The 22,561-nt window shown below is 47.0% G+C and overlaps 1 protein-coding gene across 1 annotated transcript in view; it reads right to left on the bottom strand.

Annotated features, from left to right (window-relative positions):
* The window catches only part of LOC149366340 (uncharacterized), a 68,917-nt gene extending 47,012 nt beyond the window's left edge, over window positions 1-21,905 (bottom strand). The window contains exons 1-3 of the mRNA XM_089570356.1: window positions 21,654-21,905; window positions 18,224-18,321; window positions 7,933-8,140 (exon numbers count right to left, since the gene is read on the bottom strand). Coding sequence (XP_089426482.1) covers window positions 7,933-8,140; window positions 18,224-18,321; window positions 21,654-21,752 — 405 coding nt within the window. The 5' untranslated portion in view covers window positions 21,753-21,905. The remainder of the gene's footprint in view (window positions 1-7,932; window positions 8,141-18,223; window positions 18,322-21,653) is intronic.
* Between the last annotated feature and the right edge of the window lie 656 nt (window positions 21,906-22,561).

Genomic DNA, 22,561 nt, shown 5'->3' with positions numbered 1-22,561 from the left:
TCCGTCTTCCTCTGTCGTGACGTCATGTGTCACGTGGTGTGACGTCACTGTACCACGTAGTGTGCACGGCGCGTAACCACGGCGAAGGGCTGTAGTGTACCTCTGTCTTCCTCTGTCGTGACGTCATGTGTCACGTGGTATGTCACGTGGAGTGACGTCAATGTACCACGTGGTGTGCCTCTACCTCTAGTACCTCTAGTAATGTACCTCTAGTAATATGCTTCGCATAAAAATTCAAGGGGCACGTTAGCTCTCTAAGGTGTTGCAAGGCGAAAGCCTTTCCTGGCGCACTGTTTTGGCATTGACTGCGAGACGGTTTGTGCTGTGCTAATGTTTTATTTGCACACTTTGGCTACGCATTACAACTACATACTCTGACTGCTTCTTTAGCACGACTGTCCCTCTGCTTCGATGAGTGCGGTTGTATCCATGGCTCTGTTCGCAGTAATGAGGTGTGTAACGTGGTCACTCAAGGACGCCTTACGGCCCCTGTCGGTGCGGCAGACAACTATTTTATTAGTTGTCGTGCGCTCCAAAAGGGGGCGTCAGGCATCCGTAGGAGACCTCATTACTTCGAATCCGCGCACTCTGACGTCATAACCATTGCGACCAAGCGAAAAGCGTGACACCTCTGCTGACAACCTTCTGTCGAGAACGATGAGGCATTAAAGGTTTTCGCCTTAAAATGCGCCTGTGTTCAGACTTCTCCTCATTGCCAGTGAGGAGTGAGAAAAAGCTTGTGATGACACGCCGAAATTCTACATGTCCGCTGCCTTGTCTGCAAGCTGCCATGCGTCATCCGATGCCGCCAGACATAATGCTTCGTAGGCTTCACATTCGGTGACGGCGGTTTACTTGATTGAAGTAACAGTTCCTTCTCTGAAGCCCCGCCGCGGTGGCTCAGTGGTTACGGCGCTCGGCTGCTGACCCGAAAGACGCGGGTTCGATCCCGGCCGCGGCGGCTGAATTTCTTGAAGGCGAAATTCTAGAGGCCCGTGTGCTGTGCGATGTCAGTGCACGTTAAAGAACCCCAGATAGTCGAAATTTCCGGAGCCCTTCACTACGGCGTCTCTCATAGCCTCAGTCGCTTTGGGACGTTAAACCCCAATAAACCATAAACCATCCTTCTCTGAAAAGCAGCGTCGCCATACATGACGTCATCATTGCAGCCAATGCCCCTCGCTGTCCACTGCAGAGAAGCCTGAACGCCGACGCTGCTTTGCTACACGAATTCGTCACCACTTAAAATGCGAGCACAATAAGATTTCGCGTCCTTTAACTTGAAGTTTCGCACATTCAATCTCTTAGAATTCTTCGAATTCTTAAACCTTTTCAGTTGCCTTTTATATAGCTACAAGACAGTGAGATTAGCCGTCATATTACTAATATTTTCCCACTACTGGCGGTACTGCATTGCCAGCTCGAAATTGCTTCGATTCTCAGAATTTGAATTGGGAGTTTGGTGGTCTTCAAACAACTTATTGCCGCAATTTTCAGCACTTCACTTCGTAATAAAATCTTGTTTCTATTGGTGTGCTTTGGATTGTTAGTTGAGTCGTCTTATTCATAATTTATTCCTAAAACTTACAGTACTTCACTACCTAATGAAAATTTTTCGCGTTCCGGGCACTGGAGTGTTATTTTTGTCGTCCAAATCATAATTTAGTGCCACCATTTCTAATACCTCACTATGCAATGAAAAACGTGTTTTGAGTCCTGAGTCTTGGAATGTTATTTTTGTCGTCTAATTAATAATTTACTACCATTTTCTAGTACTGAATTCACAATGTACTGAAATCATATTTCTAATCCTGGGCTTTGCCATGTTAGTTTCAGCGCCATAGTAATAACGAATAACTGCCAGAATGTCCATTATATCTCTGCGTACTGAAAACTTTGTGTGCATTTCCGGGCTTTGGAACGTTTCTTCAGTCGTGTTAATTAAATATCCCCGCTACTTCTTGTACTCCACTGTCTCTTGAAGTTCTTATCTCAGTCCTGGACTTTAGAAGATCTGTTTAGTTGCCATAGCAAAATTTTTTCCAACAATTTCCGGTACTTGGCTGTCGACTGAAAATCGCGTTTCCATTCCTTTGCTTTCGAATGTTAGTTTAGTTGGCTTAATACTTGGTTAATCCCGCAATTTCCTGTACTTAACTAAATACTAAAATCTGTGTTGTCATGTATAGGCCCCTGAGCGTTAGTTTAGTCTTTTTGATAATAATTTATTCGCACAACTATCGTTGCTTCATTGTCTAATGAAAAGCGTGTTGCTATTCATGGGCTTAGGAACGTTACCATAGTTTTGTTTGGTTTAGTTTGGTTTAAGGGGGTTTAACGTCCCAGAGCGACTCAGGCTATGAGGGACGCCGTAGTGAAGGGCTCAGAAAATTTCGACCACCTGGGGTTCTTTAACGTGCACTGACATCGCACAATACACGGGCCTCTAGAATTTCGCCTTCATCGAAATTCAGCCGCTGCGGCCCGGATTGAACACGCGTCTTTCGGGTCAGCAGCCGAGCGCCGTAACCACTGAGCCACCGCGGCGGGGTCGTAGTTTTGTGGTCATTAATTTATTTGCATTGTTTTAAGTGCAGCGTTATGGACCAGCGTCGATCATTCGCAGAAATTTCTTATGCGGTTATCTTAGGAGTGGAATTACACCAGTAATCCAGCGTTTCCCAAGCTGCCTTGGGTCATTTAATCACTGGTCTCCTTAATCTAATCCTCCAGATACCTGTCGTAAGCAAAGGGTGAATATGCGGGGAAGAGTCGGCATCTTCATCCACATTTCTCGTTATTCTTATTGCATAGCGTTGTGCGAATATGAAAGTGTCAGAATATGAAATGAGTTCAGAATGTAGAAGTAATGTTCGAATATTCAATACAGCACGAAAAAAAATCACAAAATGTAGCTAGTGAAAATTTGCAGTGTTCAACTTACTCGTAATATTTAATGGTTTTTCAACGCAACTGAAACGAAACTAGACCAATTGAGCACTGTACATAAAAATTTTCGATGTGGGCAAAAATGTATGTTCCGGTATGTGGTAGTTACTTGGTTTTGACATAAGCTGTTGATTTCTTCATTTCACAACTGACGCCATTTGATGTATGTCTCGCATGGCTGTAGGTTGTCCGACAGCATGGAGACAGAAAGTCTGATTTTTTTTTTTAATTGAAAGAGACTCACGAATATTCCTCAAAATGATGTCGAAGCGCCAACGCGCAGTGTAAAAAAATGATTACAAGTGCATCGGCGGCTTCGGTCGCGGTCTCTGTGCCAGCACCGAAGTGCACTTTGACGCAAATGTTTACCGGTCAACCTGGGCACTCGTGATGACGTCGGCGTAGTCAGCAAGTACTGGGTTTTCCTATAAAGAACCACAGGGTTCGGTGACGTTACAACTATTGGAGCACGTGCACCTTGACGTCACTCGAAGTGAAAGTCATATTACAATACGTTCCACTCAACACCTGCGGCGGAAACTTGCTGGAAGGCGTCTCTGTAAGCCCACAAAACAAAACATTTGTTTGCGCAGAATATTTTTGATCTGTACACCTTTAAAGGGCACCGTCGCACAAACACGCCTTTAGAATCTTCCGAACGGAGGACGTGTATCTTTTTGATTAGGGGGAGGAGGAGGAGGAGGAGGAGGAAAAACATGTTTTAAGAGCATGAGTACTAGGCGGCTTTGGTAGAAACGATTGGTCGCCATCATAATCCGGACCCTCTAAGCCAAAGATTGCTGGTCGAGGGGACTGCGGCTATGAAGGCTTGCCTCCCAGAGCTGATATTGCCACGTTGGTAATCAGCGGCCGAGGGTCAACAGCGGCATAGCCCAGACGTGCGCTTCCAGATCACTTTCACACACACACTTACTCTTCTTCTTGAAAGGCGCTTTCGTCTGCACGAGCGCTGGCTTCAATATGTCAGTCAGGGAATGTATTCGAAGTCTGGGGTTTCTTGACATGCCCAAACTGTGTAAAATAGTGTGGCAAGTGCTCCACAGAAAAGACAGGGTGAATTGTATGTATCTGGATAGCAGTTACTAATATATAGGGATTGGGCTAAATTAGTTTGTTCACAGAAAATTGTGCCCAAGTATTTCACCAGGCAAGATAGCCGCTGGTCCTGAAGGGGAACGGAGAGGATTCTAAGAGAAGGCAAGCGTTGCAAGCGGCGCCGGAAAGTTAGGTCGTTTGTTAGTTAACTTTGCCAGGATACGGTGGCTGCAACTGGCAAAGGACAAGGTTAATTGGAGAGACGTGGGAGAGGCGTTTCCCCTGTGGTGGGCGTAGTCGGGCTGATGACGTTGATGAGAGATTTGGCAGAGTATTAGTTTGTAGTCGCCTGATTATGGGTTCTTCAGATTTGTTTAAGGCTTTTGTGAGGAAGTATACTTCCTTCTTTTGATCCTATAGCACTGCGTAATTTCTGCGTATTCTTAATGTTGTAAAAGAAAGGATGCTTGTCAGTTGCTGAGAGAAGGAGAGCTCGAGCAGCTGTGCTCGCCGCCCCATTTCCCGTCGTTTAGAGGTGCCCTGGTGTCGAGAAGATCTGGATATTCCAGGTGTATGGCGTCTCCAAATATTTCCAGCACAGAGAATCCACGTGACCCCAGATTTATTTGCGTAACGCTTCTTTGCGTCGGACATAATCGTTGCCTCGCTATTCTTGGATATCGCCAGTGTGATAGGTGCTTCTTCATCCGATGTGGCATCCAATGCTTGGATAGGGCTGCTTGCGATTATATTCCCCGAGGTGAAACTGCTGCAACTGCCGGGACCTCGTTTACGTATTTCCTGTCCTCGCTTCCACCTCAACGCTCATAGAAGTGTCTAGCTCTGGCTGGTATGCGTCTTTTGTGGTGTTCCTCGTCCATGTGATTTGATATGGGGTGGGTCGTTATGTGTGATCTCATCTGCATGGGCAAGTCGATCATATCGGAGGCAATTCACCGGGTGGCCTGATTGTGAGGTTTTTTTTAATATTCTCTTGCCAGGTTTAGATGCTGAGAGCGAGGCAAATGGATAGACTCGGTGGGCCTCTATTCTTGTGGTGGATCCCCAACTGTAACAGGCACTCCGCGTGTATGCATAAAGGGAATCCAAGCGCCTTGTTAACTGTCTTTCGTATAACAACATCCTGTTGGTCTCTCCTTTTTGCGAGGCCCTTACAAAAAAAGTTTTAGACAATCTATAGAGTGTCTATAGACTTCTCTATAGTTTATAGACTGTCTATAGACAAGTCTTTAGGCAATGCAAATGCCACAGTCTATAGACAATGTATAGATTTATGGCCATACACTTTTAGTAGACTTTTTGTCTATCGACAGTCTATAGACTATGAATAGACAAAAAGCAATATCTATAGGAAGTCAATAGAGTCAATAAGAAGTGTATAGGCTGTCTATAGATCATTTTTATAAGGGGGCATTGGCGTACGTTATCTCAGAGAGCATGAAAGCCTCAACTAGTCTTAGGGCCAACTTCTCTATTAGCTCATTTCTTTGTTTGATTAGCAGCGTAGCATTTTGGAGACTAGCTCGGAATAGGCTTGCAGCTTTCTGATTGTTGTGGCGTTAGTGTTGCCGCAGGGTATGATGCCTCTCAGGATCTCGATTTCTTTCTTGGTAGGAATGCTCCTTCCCTGGATCGTAATAGCAATTAAATTTTAAAGTCGGAACGGTCCCTGGGTCGGACATTAACTTAACATTCATTTTTGTCAAAATCAGGAAGTCCAGACGGCCTTTTTCGGCTCGTCGGAACCTCCTCCATTGACTTCTGGGCATGTTGGTTCGCCTCCAGAGTCGTGGGTCTATACGCATGCTGCCCTGTCATGAGGCTTATAGCCTTCCATCCAGGTTCTGGCTTTGAATTATTAAAGTTAGTCTCGCCTTTTTTTTCCTTCCACTCTGAACATTCCGAATCCTTAAGAATCGGCATCGTAGCAGTGGGTGTGGTCCACATCCATCGTCGAAGCCGTTGCGGAGTAGCTGCTGGACGGTAAGGCCGATCGCGGCGGTGGTGGCTGTGGCCGGTGCCGAAGCGCTGGCGAGGCTTAGCTAATGCAAGTGTTCGGGTGGGCTTCAAAGTTCCGCACAGTGCCAAAAAAGTCACTCACTGGGATACACGTGTCAATTAGATGTCGAACTTAAGCTTGTGATCCGCACAAACGTTTGGATGCGGGAATAGAGTTTCCGCCCACAGGACGAGAATTCCACGGAACGCTGACTACCAGCGACCGCTCAAAACCTAGGAGCGGTGTCCATTTTTTCGATCAAAAAACCATTGCGACCATACTTTTAAGGCGAAAGCCTTTAATGGCTCATACTCCCGTCCGTCCTTCGGCGTTACGTAACATCCAGCCCCTGGGGTGACTCATGGACGATGAAGGGTGCCCATCGAGATATGGAGACAGTTACTGTGTAATTTACTTTCCTGAATTACAACTTTCATTTTGTTCATTACGGCCCCTTTTTCTTTCTTCTTTCACGCCCCCTTCCCCCCTTTGCGTACAGTGCGGTTCGGATGTCCACCGAGATGACAGAGAATTACTGCGCCATCTCCTTTGCTCAAAAAGCGTTGCTTTCAAAGGGAAAGGCATCGCGCCGAACGAGTGGTGGCGTTCCGTGGTGACAGCGCTACAACACGCTGTCGCGATCCACTCCTAAAGGCGAAGCTGAAGCGGCGATAATTAGCAGTTAATTAGTATTTAGTCATTAATCAGTAATTAGCCATTAATTAACAATTTGTCGTTACTTAGTAATTAGGCATTATGCGTGACGCCATCCAGTGGTGACGTCACCAGTGACACAGAGGCAGTCAAAGTGGTGCGGAAAACGCTTTCGCCTCTACGCAGTTTAGATAAAGTGCCCCCTGAATTTTTTTGTGGTATACGAGGGGGTACCCAAAAGAAACCGGAATAATTTTTTGAATCGGCAAAGCTTCTGTGGTACCGCGTTTTGCCGCTAGGAGCGCATAGAACGAACATTTCAGAGTCAGTAAGCCGAGTGCCGTCGCTGAAGGAGGTCAGACTAGTTTAGGCAGAGTTTTAGAGCGAGGACTGTTTTGTGTGAGCGTCGTTTTTGCAATGGCTGATGTTCGTGAACAGCGTGCGCCGGTGAAATTCTGATTTTTTGTCGGAAAAAGTGGAACGGAAACTCTTGAAATATTCAGAAAGACGTTCAAGGACGATGCTATGGGGACAACTTAAGTGTTCCTGAATTAAATCCTGAACAAAGCAACAGTCATGCCAATGGAAAACTCCAAATTCACCTCGCCTCAAGAAAGCTCGTCAGGTGAAACGAAACCTCGAAACAATGCTGATTTGTTTTTTGACGTGAGAGGAGTCGTCCATTCAGAATTTGTTCCGCAGGGTCAGACAGTTAACCAGGCTTTCTCCTTGGATGTTTTGAAAAGATTGGGCAACAGTGTTCGGTGGAAGCGGCCTGATTTGTGGCAGACGGGTGACTGGTTTTTCCACCATGGCAATGCCCCTACTCACACAGCCCTGTCTGTACGACAAATTCGGACCAAAAATGGCATGACCTCTGTTCCTCAACCCTCATACTCACTCGACCTTGCCACGTGCTACTTTCTTTGTTTCGTAGAATGAAAAGACAGGTGAATGGAAAGCGTTTCGCTGATGTTGCTGAGGTGAAGAAAAAAACGACGGAGGGACTGTCAAGCATCACAAAAGATGAATTTAAACAATGTTTTGAAAAATGGAACGAAAGATTCGACAAACGTATTATTGTAAGTGGAGAGTACTTTGAAGGATATTAAAGGTCTGTGCTTAAAATGTGAACAAATAAGTTCAAACAAAAATAAGTCCGGTTTCTTTTGGGTACCCCCTCGTATAGTATAGATGGTTCGCTGCACCCACACGATGCAAATACTGTAAAAAGATAAGTTGAATGAACTTGCCTGCATGAACGCTGTTCCTTCAATTTTGACCGCAATGGAAAAGAAGTCTCCTGCGTTTACTGGCACTGGGGGCTGTGGCTCTATCTGCACTTTATTATAGTGGTTGTGGCCAACCGGTTCAGAAAGGAATCTGCCGTCCCTTATTTCCGCAGTGTTGCCAAAGTGTCTGCCGCTGCCGTATCTAACAACTTCAAGTTCACTAAAGCCCCTGAAAAGAGTGAAAAAAATAGAAGCACGCATTGGGATCAAATATGGGCACATTAGATTGACCGCGACAGTCTGATGCTGAAAAAACGTGGGTTCTTCCTATCCGCGGCATTGAATAAAATGAGATTACGTTCGCCGGTTCACGCACTCCCAAATATTAAAAAAAAAAACACCTCATATATTTTGGAAGCAGGCTGACCTCAGAAAATGGAATAACGTTGACTATGTTGGTTTGGTTTTGTTTATAGGGTTTAACGGCCCAAAGCGACTCAGGCTATGAGACGCCGTAGTGATGGGCTCCGGAATGTTCGACCACGTGGGGTTCTTTAACGTGCGTTGAGTATGTTGGATTAGCGGGTGGAATTGAGAAGATAATTGGGCGCAATAATGGGGCTTAAAGGGAAACTGCATAAGCATTAAAAAGCAACGAGCTTCAGAGGGTCGAATGTGTTAAAGCATGCGAAGTATTTTTAGGCTAGCGCTTGAAATAGTGAATTAATCACCGATTAAAATCCGGACGGCCTTCAAGCTTCAAGTGGAAGGCGCATGGTGACGTCATTGAAGGTATCGGTACATTTCCAACGCACAAACGCCTGCTTTGAATAAAAAAACCATCGCTACCAATGGCAAACCCTGCGAGGGTTGTTTGGCAGCGTCTCACGAGTCAGGGCAGGACGTGGCTGACGACAGCGGTAATTTCAAATAATACCTTCCGTGACGTCACATTGAATTTCGCTACACTGCCCGGGTGCATTCAGAAGAAGCGCGAAGTTCAATCGTAGATTACGTCACTATTCTAAATGCCAGCGCAAAAACACTTGGCATGATATATCTACAGCCTATGTAGATTTGAATCTTTGAATATCGCAAAATTCTCAAAAAAGTGCTGCAGCTGCCCTTTAATGGCTATTAGTAGTTGATGTAAGGTGGAAGAGTAGGTCAGGTTAGTATAATCCCAGGTGATAATGCATTCGAAACTACTGGAACATTCTAGTCCTCGTATTAACCAATTTGGCGTTGCTGATCGTGTCAGAACCCTCTTGATCAACCAGAGAATTTCGTCAAAAAGAAGGCGGGTGGTTCTTGCAAAATAATGTAAATGCTATCCCATAAGAGATACGTTCACTTCTGGAAACGGCACTTCCTTAAAGGGAAACTGCATAGGTTTTAGAAATCAACGAGCTTAAGAGGGTCGAATGTGTGAAACTTCGAGTAAAAGCATGCGAAGGCTTTTTGGGCTAGCGCTTGAAATAGTGAAGTAGTCGCCACGGTGAAACAATATTCGCCGATCAAAATCCGGACGCCCTTCAAGCTTCTCCGCAGCGCACAACGCCAAGTGGGAGGCGCCTGATGACGTCATTGAAGGTATCGGTATACATTTCCAACGCGCAAACGCCTGCTTTAAAGGAAAAAAGCAACGCCACTGAAGGCAAACCCTGCGAGAGTTGCTTGGCAGCGTCTAACGAGTCAAGGTGTGGCTGACGACAGCGGCAATTTGAAATCATACCTTCCATGACGTCACGCTGAACTTTCCTGCACACCTCCAGTGCATTGAGCAGAAGCGCAAAATTCAATCGTCGATTACGTCACTATTTCAAATGCTAGTGCAAAAACACTGGGCATGCTTTACCTACAGTGTATATAGATTTGGGTCCTTGAATATTGCGAAATTCTCAAAAAAGTACTGCAATTGCCCCCCAAAAATAACAGGGTGTTTATCAGCAACAGTTTTTCAAATCTCAAAACGTTGTGGCACATTAAAATTAATTACATGACAGGAAGGAAAATGCGAATTACGAGAGCAGGAATGCTCAGGTAAGGAATTGCTTTTAAACAGGGGTTTGCATATTCCACGGGTGAGTATTTTCGAAGTGCGCTGTGCCTTCAGGTAGCGCCTTTGTGAAAGCAATAAGCAGTAATGCCTAATGAAGACGGATGGCAGTAAAATATTTGTAAACAGCCAGCTGGGACCTGGTGCCCACTGTCAATAAAATGACGAAAAGAATACAGCACTAGAGGTAGTAATTATTAGACTTTTGAAACGAGAAACTTCATTATGGATCAAAATAGTAAGCTAATTTGCTGTTCATACAATTCCAGACAGTTCTTTCTTTCTCTCTCTCTCTCTCTTTCCTTCTTCCTTTCTTTCTTTCTTTCCTTCCTTCTTTCCTTCCTTCTTTCCTTCCTTCTTTCCTTCCTTCTTTCCTTCCTTCTTTCCTTCCTTCTTTCCTTCCTTCTTTCCTTCCTTCTTTCCTTCCTTCTTTCCTTCCTTCTTTCCTTCCTTCTTTCCTTCCTTCTTTCCTTCCTTCTTTCCTTCCTTCTTTCCTTCCTTCTTTCCTTCCTTCTTTCCTTCCTTCTTTCCTTCCTTCTTTCCTTCCTTCTTTCCTTCCTTCTTTCCTTCCTTCTTTCCTTCCTTCTTTCCTTCCTTCTTTCCTTCCTTCTTTCCTTCCTTCTTTCCTTCCTTCTTTCCTTCCTTCTTTCCTTCCTTCCTTCCTTCCTTCCTTCCTTCTTTCCTTCCTTCTTTCCTTCCTTCTTTCCTTCCTTCTTTCCTTCCTTCTTTCCTTCCTTCTTTCCTTCCTTCTTTCCTTCCTTCTTTCCTTCCTTCTTTCCTTCCTTCTTTCCTTCCTTCTTTCCTTCCTTCTTTCCTTCCTTCTTTCCTTCCTTCTTTCCTTCCTTCTTTCCTTCCTTCTTTCCTTCCTTCTTTCCTTCTTTCCTTCTTTCCTTCCTTCTTTCCTTCCTTCTTTCTTTCCTTCTTTCCTTCCTTCTTTCTTTCCTTCTTTCTTTCCTCCTTTCTTTCCTCCTTTCTTTCCTTCTTTCCTTCTTTCCTCCTTTCTTTCTTTCCTTCTTTCCTTCTTTCCTTCTTTCCTTCTTTCCTTCTTTCTTTCTTTCCTTCTTTCTTTCTTTCCTTCTTTCTTTCTTTCCTTCTTTCTTTCTTTCCTTCTTTCTTCCTTTCCTTCTTTCTTCCTTTCCTTCTTTCTTCCTTTCCTTCTTTCTTCCTTTCCTTCCTTCTTCCTTTCCTTCCTTTCCTTCCTTCTTCCTTTCCTTCTTCCTTTCCTTCTTCCTTTCCTTCTTCCTTTCCTTCCTTCCTTTCCTTCTTCCTTTCCTTCCTTCCTTTCTTTCTTTCTTTCTTTCTCTCTTTCTTTCTTTCTTTCTTTCTTTCTGTCATGTCTGGCATCCAAGAACTGGGCGGCGTAGACGTAGCATCGAAGGAACGTTTATTCCTGCTACTTGGCAGGAAGCCAACAGGTTACATACTGAGCGCGGTGGGCCCGTGCGAGCGGTCTTTTAAAGCCAGCACGGGCTACCCGATAAGAGATAGCCGGGCAGTGAGCATGCGCAGACAGTACGCGATAACACGAGTGCTTGGTTTCGCGCGCACACAACATCTCCTTCCTCCTAATGAGCACAAAGTATTTTTGCTACATTATACAATGCAACTAATGCTATGGCTGATATCTGTCAGGAGGTCGCCGGTCCCTCTGTGGATAGCGTCGCTCCCCTGGAGGGTCGGTCGTTGCCGCAGGGGCCGCAGCTGGAAGTGGCTCGTTGGCGCTCTCAGGATCCCCGAAATCTGGAATAAAATCTTCCATGATGCTCTGCTTTGAGCTGTCGATGCTGAGCAGTAGCTGGTCTTGATGACGACGCCAAATGAGCACCCCACGATTCGTCTTAACTCGAACCTTGAATGAAACGGGGCCAGACTGCTGAATGATAGTGCCAGGGACCCATTTCTCAGGACCTCTGTAATTCCTCACGAGGACCTCATCGTTGATGTTGAAAAGTCGCTCACGTGCCTTGCGTCGCACCATATCGGAGAGCTGTTGCTGAGCCACTCTTCCCCCCACAGAAGGCTTGACTGCGTCGAGTCTCGTGCGCAGTCGTCTACCTATGAAAAGGTTTGCTGGAGTTTCTCTTGTAGTCGCATGCGGCGTGTTGCGGTACGTCATCAGGAACGTCTGTAAGGTTGCCTGCAAGGAGTCTTGGGGTCGTCCTTTCCGCAACGCAGATTTCATTGTCTGTACAAATCTCTCTGCAAGGCCATTCGTGCTTGGATGGTACGCTGCACTCACGATATGACGACCACCGAAGCCTTTGACGAAGCTCTTGAATTCTTCGGAAACGAACTGTGGTCCGTTGTCGGTCACGATGGTCTCGGGTACGCCAAAACGCGAGAACAGGTCTTGGAGACACTGAATTGTGTGGTACGCCGTAGTCTTCTGCATGACATAAACTTCCGGCCATTTTGAGTGTGCGTCCACAGCAACAAGGAACATTTTGTCTTTCATGGGTCCAGCAAAGTCCAAGTGAACTCTTTGCCACGGCGAAGTCGGCCATGACCATGGATGAAGCGGAGCCGGTGCTGGTTCGTTCCGTTGCTGTTGACACTATTCACATTTCTTCACGTGTTGCTCTAGGTCCGCGTCGATACCAGGCCACCAGACGTAGCTCCTCGCGAGTTCTTTGCATCTTACGATACCGGGATGACCCTGATGAAGTTCCTCAAGCAAGAAGGCTCGGTGTTTTGGAGGCACGACTACTCTCATGCCGTACATTAAACACCCTTGATGAACTGTGAGCTCCAAACGCTTGTCGAAGAAAAGTTTCAACTCCTTCTCAGCGACATGCGACGGCCAGCCAGCACTTGTGAAGTTCAGTACCTTGCTTAGTAAAGGATCACGCCTCGTTTCACGAGCGATGTCTTGGCCTGTGACAGGCAGCGTTTCCAAACGAAGCGAATAAAAAGTTTCGCTTTCTTCTGCCGATTGCTTTTCGCTGCTGTCGAGCGGCAAGCGCGATAAACAGTCTGCTTCCGCATTATCGGTAGATTTCTTGAATTCAAGAGCATAGTTGTAGGCTGACAGCGTCAGCGCCCAACGCTGCATGCGGGCAGCTGCCATCGCGGGAATGCCTGTTTTCGGGCCGAAAATTGTTTGCAGTGGTTTATGGTCAGTCACAAGCGTGAAGAACCTTCCGTAGACGTAGAAGTGAAACTTCTTTACGCCGAATACGAGGGCAAGGGCTTCTTTCTCGATCTGACTGTAGTTCTTTTCGGCACTTGACAATGTGCGGGATGCGTAGGCAACCGGTCGAACTGATCCATTGATCATTTTCTGCGAAAGAACTGCGCCTATGCCGTACTGAGATGCGTCGCAGGCAAGTTGAAGCGGTCGCTTCGGATCATAATGGGCAAGAACTGGAGGGGAAGCCATAGCTGCTTTTATCTCCGTGAAAGCAAGCTGGCATGACGCATCCCACGTCCACTCTGTTTGCTTTAGCAGCCTGTACAACGGCTGTGCCAAAGTCGACAGACGCTGAACAAACTTGCCGTAATAATTGACCATCCCAAGGAATGACTGCAGTTGCTGCTTGTCTTTTGGAGCAGGCGCATTAAGCAGTGCCAATACCTTTTCAGGCGATGCGCAAACACCCTCGGCGTTGATGACGTGGCCCAGATAACGGAGCTCTCGTTGAAAGAACGAGCACTTATCGCGCCGGATGCGCACACCGCGTTCCTGCAATCTTGACAAGACGGCTTCCAAGTTATGGAAATGCTCTTGCTTGGTCTTGCCTGTGACCAGGATGTCGTCAAGGTAGCAACTGACTCCTTCCAAACCTTTCAGCATGTTGTCCATAATTCTTTGAAATATGCTTGGGGCGGACGAAATGCCGAAAGCCAGACGGTTCATAGTATACAATCCCTTATGCGTGTTTATCGTCAGTAGTTTCCGGGAGCTTTCCGCCATAACTACCTGCTGGTAGGCCCTACTCAAGTCGATCTTCGAAAATTCCTCTCCTCCTGCAAGCGCTGCTAGAAGGTCATCTATCCGAGGTAGCGGGTACCGGTCTACTTCCAGACAGGGATTGACGGTGGTTTTATAATCGCCACACAGCCGGAGGCTTCCATCCCTCTTCACTACCGGTACCAAGGGCGTTGCGTATTCGCTTCTAGCAACAGGCGTTATGATGCCCAGCTTCTCCATTTTCACAAGTTCCGCTTCTACTGCACCTTGCAGAGCAAAGGGAACGCTTCTTGCCTTTACAAACTTCGGCTGTGACCCTTCGCGAAGGACAAGCTCGGCCTGCTCTTCCGTGATGGTACCTAGCTCATCCTTGAAAAGTTCGGAATGGCTGTCTAGCATGGCTTCCAGCTTTTCTTGCCAGTGCTTTGACATTTCTCGAGAGAGACCAAGGTGATTAAAAAAAACTAGGTTTTTCCAATCCAGACGAATATCTTGCAACCATTCTCTGCCGAGGAGTGCCGGTCCTGTAGTGTCCACGACGTACAGGGGAAGCTCCACGCTCTGGTCGTTGTGGTGCACGACGACTTTCGCCAGACCCTTCGGTTTTACCATAGCCCCAGTATACGTGCGCAGCTTTAACGATGCTGGCTGAAGTCGCTTACGTGGAAACAGCCTCTGGTATTCGCGCCATGATATGACGGATACGGCTGCGCCGGTGTCAAGCTCCATCGTCAGTAGGACACCGTCAACGTTCACGGGTACAGTAAATGGGTCTGCGTTGACTGATTTAAGTGGGACAGACGACTCGTTTCGGACGGACGTGAGCATCTTCACACGTTTCCGGGGCTTTGCCTCCCTAGCTTTCTTTCCTTTCCTGCAGGCGCGTTGAATATGCCCTTTTCGGTTACAATTATAACATGTATCGCCGATATGAGGGCATGCTTCGCTAGAATGATTGGGTGACCCGCAACGGAAGCAGCTTGGCGACATCACAGACTGCTTTTCGCCTCGAACCTTATTCACTTCGTACGCCGGGGATGCGCTGTTATGCGTGAACGCCGCGCTTTTAGTTGCAGTTTCCATGGCAAGAGCTCTATCTACGGCCTTCTGGAAGGTTAGCTTCTTGTCTTCTGTGAATAATACACGCTGAATGTCCTCGCGGAGCAGGCCGCAAACGAAACAGTCCCGGAGCGCTTCATCCAAGAAACTTCCGAATTCGCAACTCTGCACCAGCCTTCGAAGTTCCGCGACAAATTCTGTAATGGACTCACCGCTTCGCTGTGACCGCTTGTAAAATTTCGCACGCTCTGCGATGACGGACGACTGCGGCGCCAGGTGATCGCTCAGGAGTTTCAGAAGACTGTCAAACTCTCGTGACGACGGTGCGTCCGGTGCCGTCAGCGACTTGAGCAGCGCATAGGTCTTCGCGCCGATGAGACTTAGGAAAGCAGGAACCTTCTTTGCTACTGGAACATCATTGACCAAAAGATAGGCTTTCAACCTTTCCTCGTACGAGCGCCAGTCACTCGTGGTCTCGTCGAAAGGTTCAATGTGGCCGATGCGACTCATGACTCACTTGGAAGTTTCGGCTGCCGTGATGCCAGTTTCAGGAATTTCACCGCAGGGAAATCTTCGTGGCGGGAAGCTTTTACACAGAGGCCAGGTTCTTCACACTGCGAATTCCGTACGGCGGTCATCCCATCCTCGTCGCCAATATGTCATGTCTGGCATCCAAGAACTGGGCGGCGTAGACGTAGCATCGAAGGAACGTTTATTCCTGCTACTTGGCAGGAAGCCAACAGGTTACATACTGAGCGCGGTGGGCCCGTGCGAGCGGTCTTTTAAAGCCAGCACGGGCTACCCGATAAGAGATAGCCGGGCAGTGAGCATGCGCAGACAGTACGCGATAACACGAGTGCTTGGTTTCGCGCGCACACAACACTTTCTATCTTTCTTTCTTTCTTTCTTTCTTTCTTTCTTTCTTTCTTTCTTTCTTTCTTTCTTTCTTTCTTTCTTTCTTTCTTTCTTTCTTTCAAAGTACACATGAAATTACATAAAGACACTCGAGGATCCTCAGCCAGAGGCTAGTCGTGGATCCCAAAATGAATACAAATAAGTCTAGTGACGATTCAAGTTGGCTGTGGTTTAGCCGTGGTTAAACCTGGAGGTTTGGGAAAGCAACATCTGCGCGTAACCATTTATTGTTGCGTCCCCGGCGGCCCCTGCACGCTATCTGTGTGGCGCTACTGTGCATGCGCAACTGGTGATCGCGGCGGCGGCGGCACCTCTGGGAAAGGGTGGGTATGGGCGCGCAGATGTGTGCAAACTTGGTGAGCACCAATTTCTTTTTTTTTTGCCTGCTGCCTTGGTCACTAAAATTCTCTTTTGAGTTGAGATTATTAATAAGGAATTGGGTACTATTAAACTATTAATTTTTTTTAAAACTGAGAAATGTTTGGTGTGGAGACTTTTACAAAGCGTTCAGAATTGCGTTTTCTGAGAACAAAGTACGGTGTTTTTTATGCATTACATTAAGAATCGCTACTTAAAGTTGAACTGTAGTGCAGAAATATTTACTCCATATAGAGTGTTTAATCTATCTGTTCGTGCAAATGCGGTTTAAAAAAATGGCATTCAGTGAAGAGGCATGCTGTTTAGCAATAAAATGCGGGAGTAGAGGTATCTAAAAAAAGAAGGATTATTTGTGAGCTACACCGAAATAAACAAAGGCCAGAGAGCCTCGAATACGAGAGTCACACTTCCGTGGAATCACTGGTTCTCTGTTTAGCCGACCTATTCACATCTGCTGTCTAAAGTCAAAATTTACGCATTTAGAAAAATTATCTTAATTGCTATTTCATTAATTGCAAAACAAAAAATGGCCTATGGCGCGCAAGCCGGTTGGTAGCTGTATCTAAGTGGTTTCCCTGGCCTATCTCAAATATCCTACTTCTTTTAACACTTGGCTAGAGTTAGCGTGGACACCATGTATAACGCGTGTCAGAAAGGCTATCGAAGAGGTGATTTAAATAAAATATGTTTGGTAAGCTCAGGAAGTTAGATAGATCCAGTGCACCCACGAGGCTCTCGATGGTTGGGGGATAGGCGGTGGAGGGGTTTTCACATATTTTCGTTCCATGTAGTAAGAATGGTGAGGGGGGGGGGGGGCGGAAGGGGGGATGACTGGCGAATTGGTTTGGGGGCGACGGAAAGGTTCTTGTGTGTATATAGGTGCCGATAGATGAGAGCTCCGTTTCTAAATAGTGCGCGGGAACGTTGAGGCCGCGTGCGGCGGTCATGTCGGCGCCCGCGTAAGTGCACTGCGTACAGGTGCGGCCAGAATAATACGGAGCACAGGAAGGGTCGCGGAGCAGCGGAAACGTGCTTATGCGCGCTGCCTAGTAGTGGCGACAGGAACTATCTTAATTTGGACGCGGCGAGATGGCGCCGGTAGCACGGACCCACTTTTTCCGCAGGCCTATCAACATCACAGCATATAGCATGCAATCCCTTGCTCTACGATCGACTGATACTCTGGTGACAGCGTCATATCGCTTCGTTGCATCATTTCTCGTATCGAGGAGCGGCGAGCGCTGTAAACGGGCGCAAGACGGCCGTTTTGGCATTACGTGTCATCTCGTCCCTCCAGTGATAACGGCAGGGTTGCAGCAAAGAGGGGGGGCTCGGCGGCAGGCACTCTCGCTGCGCGCGGATAGCCGGGGGTGTCTTTGTTGTGTTGATAGGTGGCGCTTAGATGCAGGTTCTGCTAGCTTGGCCGCCTTTCGCGTGCTCCGTATTATTCTGGCCGCACCTGTACATGAAACTCCCGACTGACTCGAGCTTCAGGAGAGACCATTTACTCGTGCGACGGGGCCTCCAAAAATGCTCAAGCTTCAGGGTTTTGTAAATTCCAAATCCACTGGCTTTTCGCCTTATATCTCCTCACATAGATTATAGCGTTAGCATAGCCGATTTACATTGATTTCGAGTTCATTTCATTTTGTGGCTATTGTCGTAAATTCTTCTTTTTGCCGCGGACAATAAACAAAGTGAGTTAGGTGAGAACAGCTCGCATTAAAGAAATTTTTGGACTTTTATTTTATATAACAAGGTTGAATGAAACACATCCACGTTCTATTTTTTTTTTTTTTGTCGTGAATCCGTTTGAACCCGTTACAATACGGTCCGGACCGGTTCGAACCAGAACAGAATGTCGCTCTGGAGCCGATCGGAACTGAGCTCGAAAGGCGTCAACCCGAACCTGAACCGAACCCGAAAAATTCCGGGTACGACACCCTGGTTGCGCCATGTTCGGGTTAAAAGCAAAAGCGCTTCTTCCTTACGTGGTGTCGGAGCAGAATTCAAATAGGCGGACCGCGTATCCAGGCCTCTTCGGCAGTGGTGTCTCGTGGTAACGCTTGTCGGGTAACTCTATCCCATTCTGAAAAGAAGAAAAGAAAGTTGGAGGCTTATCAAGGTTAAGCCCAGTGGATGCGAAGCAGCCTTCGTTTTGCATTCTTATTATTAACGTCCTTAGCGTTTGGAGGCATCTTGACCGCATACACGCCCGGCGCAAATACGCTGGCGCGGTTGCGGACACAGAGACTGACGCGACGGCGGGCGCGCGCCGCTTCATCCCTGGCGTGACGTCACATATCACGTGATGCAGCGATGGTGGCGCCGCCGCCGCGTCGCGCGCGACGGCGCGAACCGAAGCGTGGAGGCCTCCGCCGGGCGACGTCCGACGGCGCGATATGAGGCCCCATCTGCAGCCGGTGTGATGTCATCACGTGACGTCACATCATGTGATCTCACTTCAAGGTCAATGGTGGCCACTGCCGGGCGTAGCGCGAAGGCCCGAAACCCACGTTAATATGCTTCGCATAAAAACACTCAGAGGGAAAATGAGGCTGCTTACCAGCTGTGAAGAAAGCATTATTGCGTCATCGTGAACGTTGGACCTGGACGCCCGTTGCGCCCTGAGAAATGAAACGAAAATGCGCCTCCAAACGCTGATTCCATAAAATTCGAATCCAAAAAGGTCGGAGTGAAACAAACACTAGGTTTGAATACCTCTCGCGAGCTAGCCTTCAACCTGAGAACCCATGCAATATAGAACGAGACACTGTAAGACACCACCCGCAAAGATGTACGACGAATGCATGCGTCACAATTTTCGTACGGAAATTTGTTTTTTTTTTTTTTTTTTGCGGAAAGGATATGGGCCAGTAACTGCCTCGCTTCTCGGTGAAAAGGGGTGTCTGAGAAGGCATACAATTGGAAGTGCATATGTGGTCAGTTCGAATCCCTGTAGCAAGCTAGCCTCCAACTTAACTAGAATATAATTGACGGAACCCGATAGTCACCGAAAAGAGGGAGCATAGGGGATGCTTTTTAATATGTAGTTTTCATCAATGTGAGATTAATAAAAGCAGAAGAAAAAATTCATAGCGGCTTAACGTAGTTAATCCAGGTAGACCTTCGAAAGCAGATGTTCATTCTTCAATTGGAGGGGGCACTTAAACTCCGTCTTAGGGGTGTGGCATGATATCTTTAGTGTGTCAATGCCCATGTATGCTGAAATGGTAATTCCTACTTAAGATTCATAGATGGCGGCGAGTCCTCATATACCACTACCAGAACAGCGGTTAAGAGATGCGCCACTGCACTGGCAGGTGGCTGTTTCTATCCCAGCCACCCGTCGGGATTCTGCGACCCATGTTGCTCCTCCCGAGCAACCTCTCGGTCAGATGGCACGACGCTCGTCCGTCGTGCCATCTTATCTGAGTTTAAGCGAGTAACTCGTGTAAGCTCAGGTAGTAACTCGAGTTTCTAGGCAACGGCACAAGATCGTACGTGCCGTTTTTGCCAATACGCTTGTGTTTAAGCGTTTAGCTCGTGCCGGCTCCCTGGCCGGCAAGACGCCGTCATGAGCTGTGAAACGCAGCGCCTGTGCGAGGGTGGTGCCCTCTGGGTGTGTAGGCGACATACGGCCATGGAGGAAAAAAAACTGAGGAGGGAGCGTCCGGCGACAACCTTGAAGCCTTGTCTTAACAAGTAAAGATATAGCAAAAAAAAGAGAGTGTGTCCCCCCGTGATCGCACCACGTGATAGCGTGCGGTAAAGTCTAGCCCCGCTGCGCGCGCGCATGCGCCGATTAGCGCGGCAGACTAACTGTAGACCAACTTCCTTGCTGTAGACGCCCGCGCCGCGGGTCGCGCCAAAACGTTGGGTCGCGCATACGCGCGCACTAAAACATACCGGAATCAAAACATAAAGGACCGGCTCGGAGAGCGAAAAACTGAGGGAGAAAACGACTTCAAAACACTCGGCTTGCGAACGCTGGCCGCGTGACGTCATGCCCCCTCCTTAGTTTTTTTTCCTCCGTGCATACGGATAAGGTGCCTCGATGCCAGAGCTGCTTTTCAGGGTGGGGACACCCACTCCTTTCGGCGCCATCTTGGTTCTTTCGAATGCGCTGGGTCACGGCCGGTCTCGAGGGGGGCAAAAGAGCGAGCGCGCCCCCCTCGAGACCGGCCGTGGCTGGGTGTGTTGCGGCGGCAGGTTATCTATCGGTCAGAGAGAAGGGGACGGGCGTGTAAAGCCAATACCACCGTGATGTAAATGTGAATTTTCTTCTCTGCCGTCTGGTTAGCAGTCTGCTTACATAAAGAGTTGGTTTCCAAAGGTGTGAGACACATGTCCCGTGTACCATAACCTGAAGGTGGCAATATTTTCTTGCGAGGTTACCCCTTTTTTATGAACATTTTTCACTCGTATGCTTCCCACAAGCATCACTAGAATTATTATTACAATTATTATTACACTTGGATGGAATTTCGTGTTCGCAGCACTTAATAATTTTGTTTCTTATTATAGATTTCTAATCATATTTATGTGACTACAAGAAAAATGACACGTTGCATAAGTAGGCCGACAGTAGTTGAAGTGCCTATTGAAGAGGAAAAAAATTACTAAGAACATTTTTCAGCAATCAAATAATTTATTTGCAATATTAAGTTTATTTCAATAAACTGCAATAAACTGCAATATTTCAATGCAATATTAAGTCATTTCTCTCTATAAGCTCTCAGGAAGGTTATCTGGTTAAAATGTGCTTGCCTTACTGTAGGCTCGTACCTGCTACAGTCTTGCTAGCGTAACACTCGGCTGGTTTTTCAGTAGTGTTAAGCCATCGCAGATAGATGCGAAGCCGTGTGGAGACAAAGCGCTCAAGAAGTTTTCCAATCACATCTTTGTGGAGGCAACATGGGTTTTCTTGCAAGGTTACATGCTTTTCAATAATTTTCTTCAGTGCTTTCAAAGGCGTTCTCAGACGGGTCAGAACTTGAGCTTCAGCAAAGGACTTGAAAGCACTCGCACACTGAAAGACAAGTCCAACACTTGTCTGCTTGCATAAATTAAATTTCTGCCACCTTGGACATATTGTTTTAGTTGAGTAAACAATTACTAAGAACATTTTTAATCAATCAAACACAATTTGTTTAAAATATTAAGTAGTCATTTCACTTTATAAGCTCTCAGAAAGGTTGCCGCAAGTAAAACGCGACAACTGGGCACCAACGGGCACAACAAAAATATCCGAGGTCGAGTGTTACGCTAGTAAGACTGTAGCAGGTACGAGCCTACAGTAAGGCAAGTACATTTTAATCACTACAATTTGGCAATAAGGAGTGCATGCTGTGCTTGCAGAGAACATTAAGTAGCAACTTCGTGCTAACCCTCGGAAGATCATGAAACGAATGCACTTACCTTAAAAAAGTAGTGGTAGCCACTGCGTTCCGTTGTTTCTTTGTGGAGTGCCATGAGGTCGAAAGGCATGTCCTTAAAGGTACTGTAGCTTGCCATCATCGTCGAGCTGCGGGCGGATTACCAACCTTCTGCGTTGACGGAAGCAAACTGTTCGCGGCTTCGCCTCGGTGAGGGAATATAAGACGCTCAGAATGTTCTAGAACCGCACCTGCTGTTCCATGGGCTCGAAGAATGAGGCAGTCTTTCAGTTCTGCCCCCGGAATCCTCATGCCAAAGTGTGAATAAGGTGATCTGCGGAGGCTATATATTAGCCAGGCAGTGCGGTTGTGAAGATAAGCCTAACTCCTATATGCTTGGCCGTGAAATTTTTTGTACAAAGAAACAGGGAGTAGCCCTGTTAGCGTGCAACATTGGAAGACTTGAAATTGAAAAAGTAAAAGTAGCAATCAAACTCTAATGAATAATAAAGATTGGAAAGCAATTTCCGTCTTGTTGGACATGCTGGCGGTGTGCCGACTAACTGTGCAAGAGTAATTAAGCAGACACGGAAAGGGAAACGAGGGGCTCGTTATAAATATGAGGGAAGCCAACAGCCACAGAAACCAAGGGGCACAGTGGATTTTTAATTTATTTATTTATTTTGTGGTGTTGATCAATTTATATTACTGAATATGTTATCGCTTAAAGCTAACTGATTAGAAAAGCAGAAGAAAAAACAACCACATGCCGCCGATGGGATCCGAACCCACGACCTCCGAATTACGCGTCCGGTGCTCTACCGCTGAGCTACGGCGACGGCTGTCAAACCTTCTGCTTTCGGGGGTATTGTATGATTACAAATAACCTAACCTTGGGAGTGTTCACCAGCGCCACCCACGTTCTTAAGTGGAGTAAGCGAGGCGTGGTCT

This window comes from Amblyomma mixtum, chromosome 1 (genome assembly GCF_055824585.1).
Source record: "Amblyomma mixtum isolate Tamu chromosome 1, ASM5582458v1, whole genome shotgun sequence".
Classification (NCBI taxonomy): Eukaryota; Metazoa; Arthropoda; class Arachnida; order Ixodida; family Ixodidae; genus Amblyomma; species Amblyomma mixtum.
This window is presented reverse-complemented; position numbering and strand designations above follow the sequence as displayed.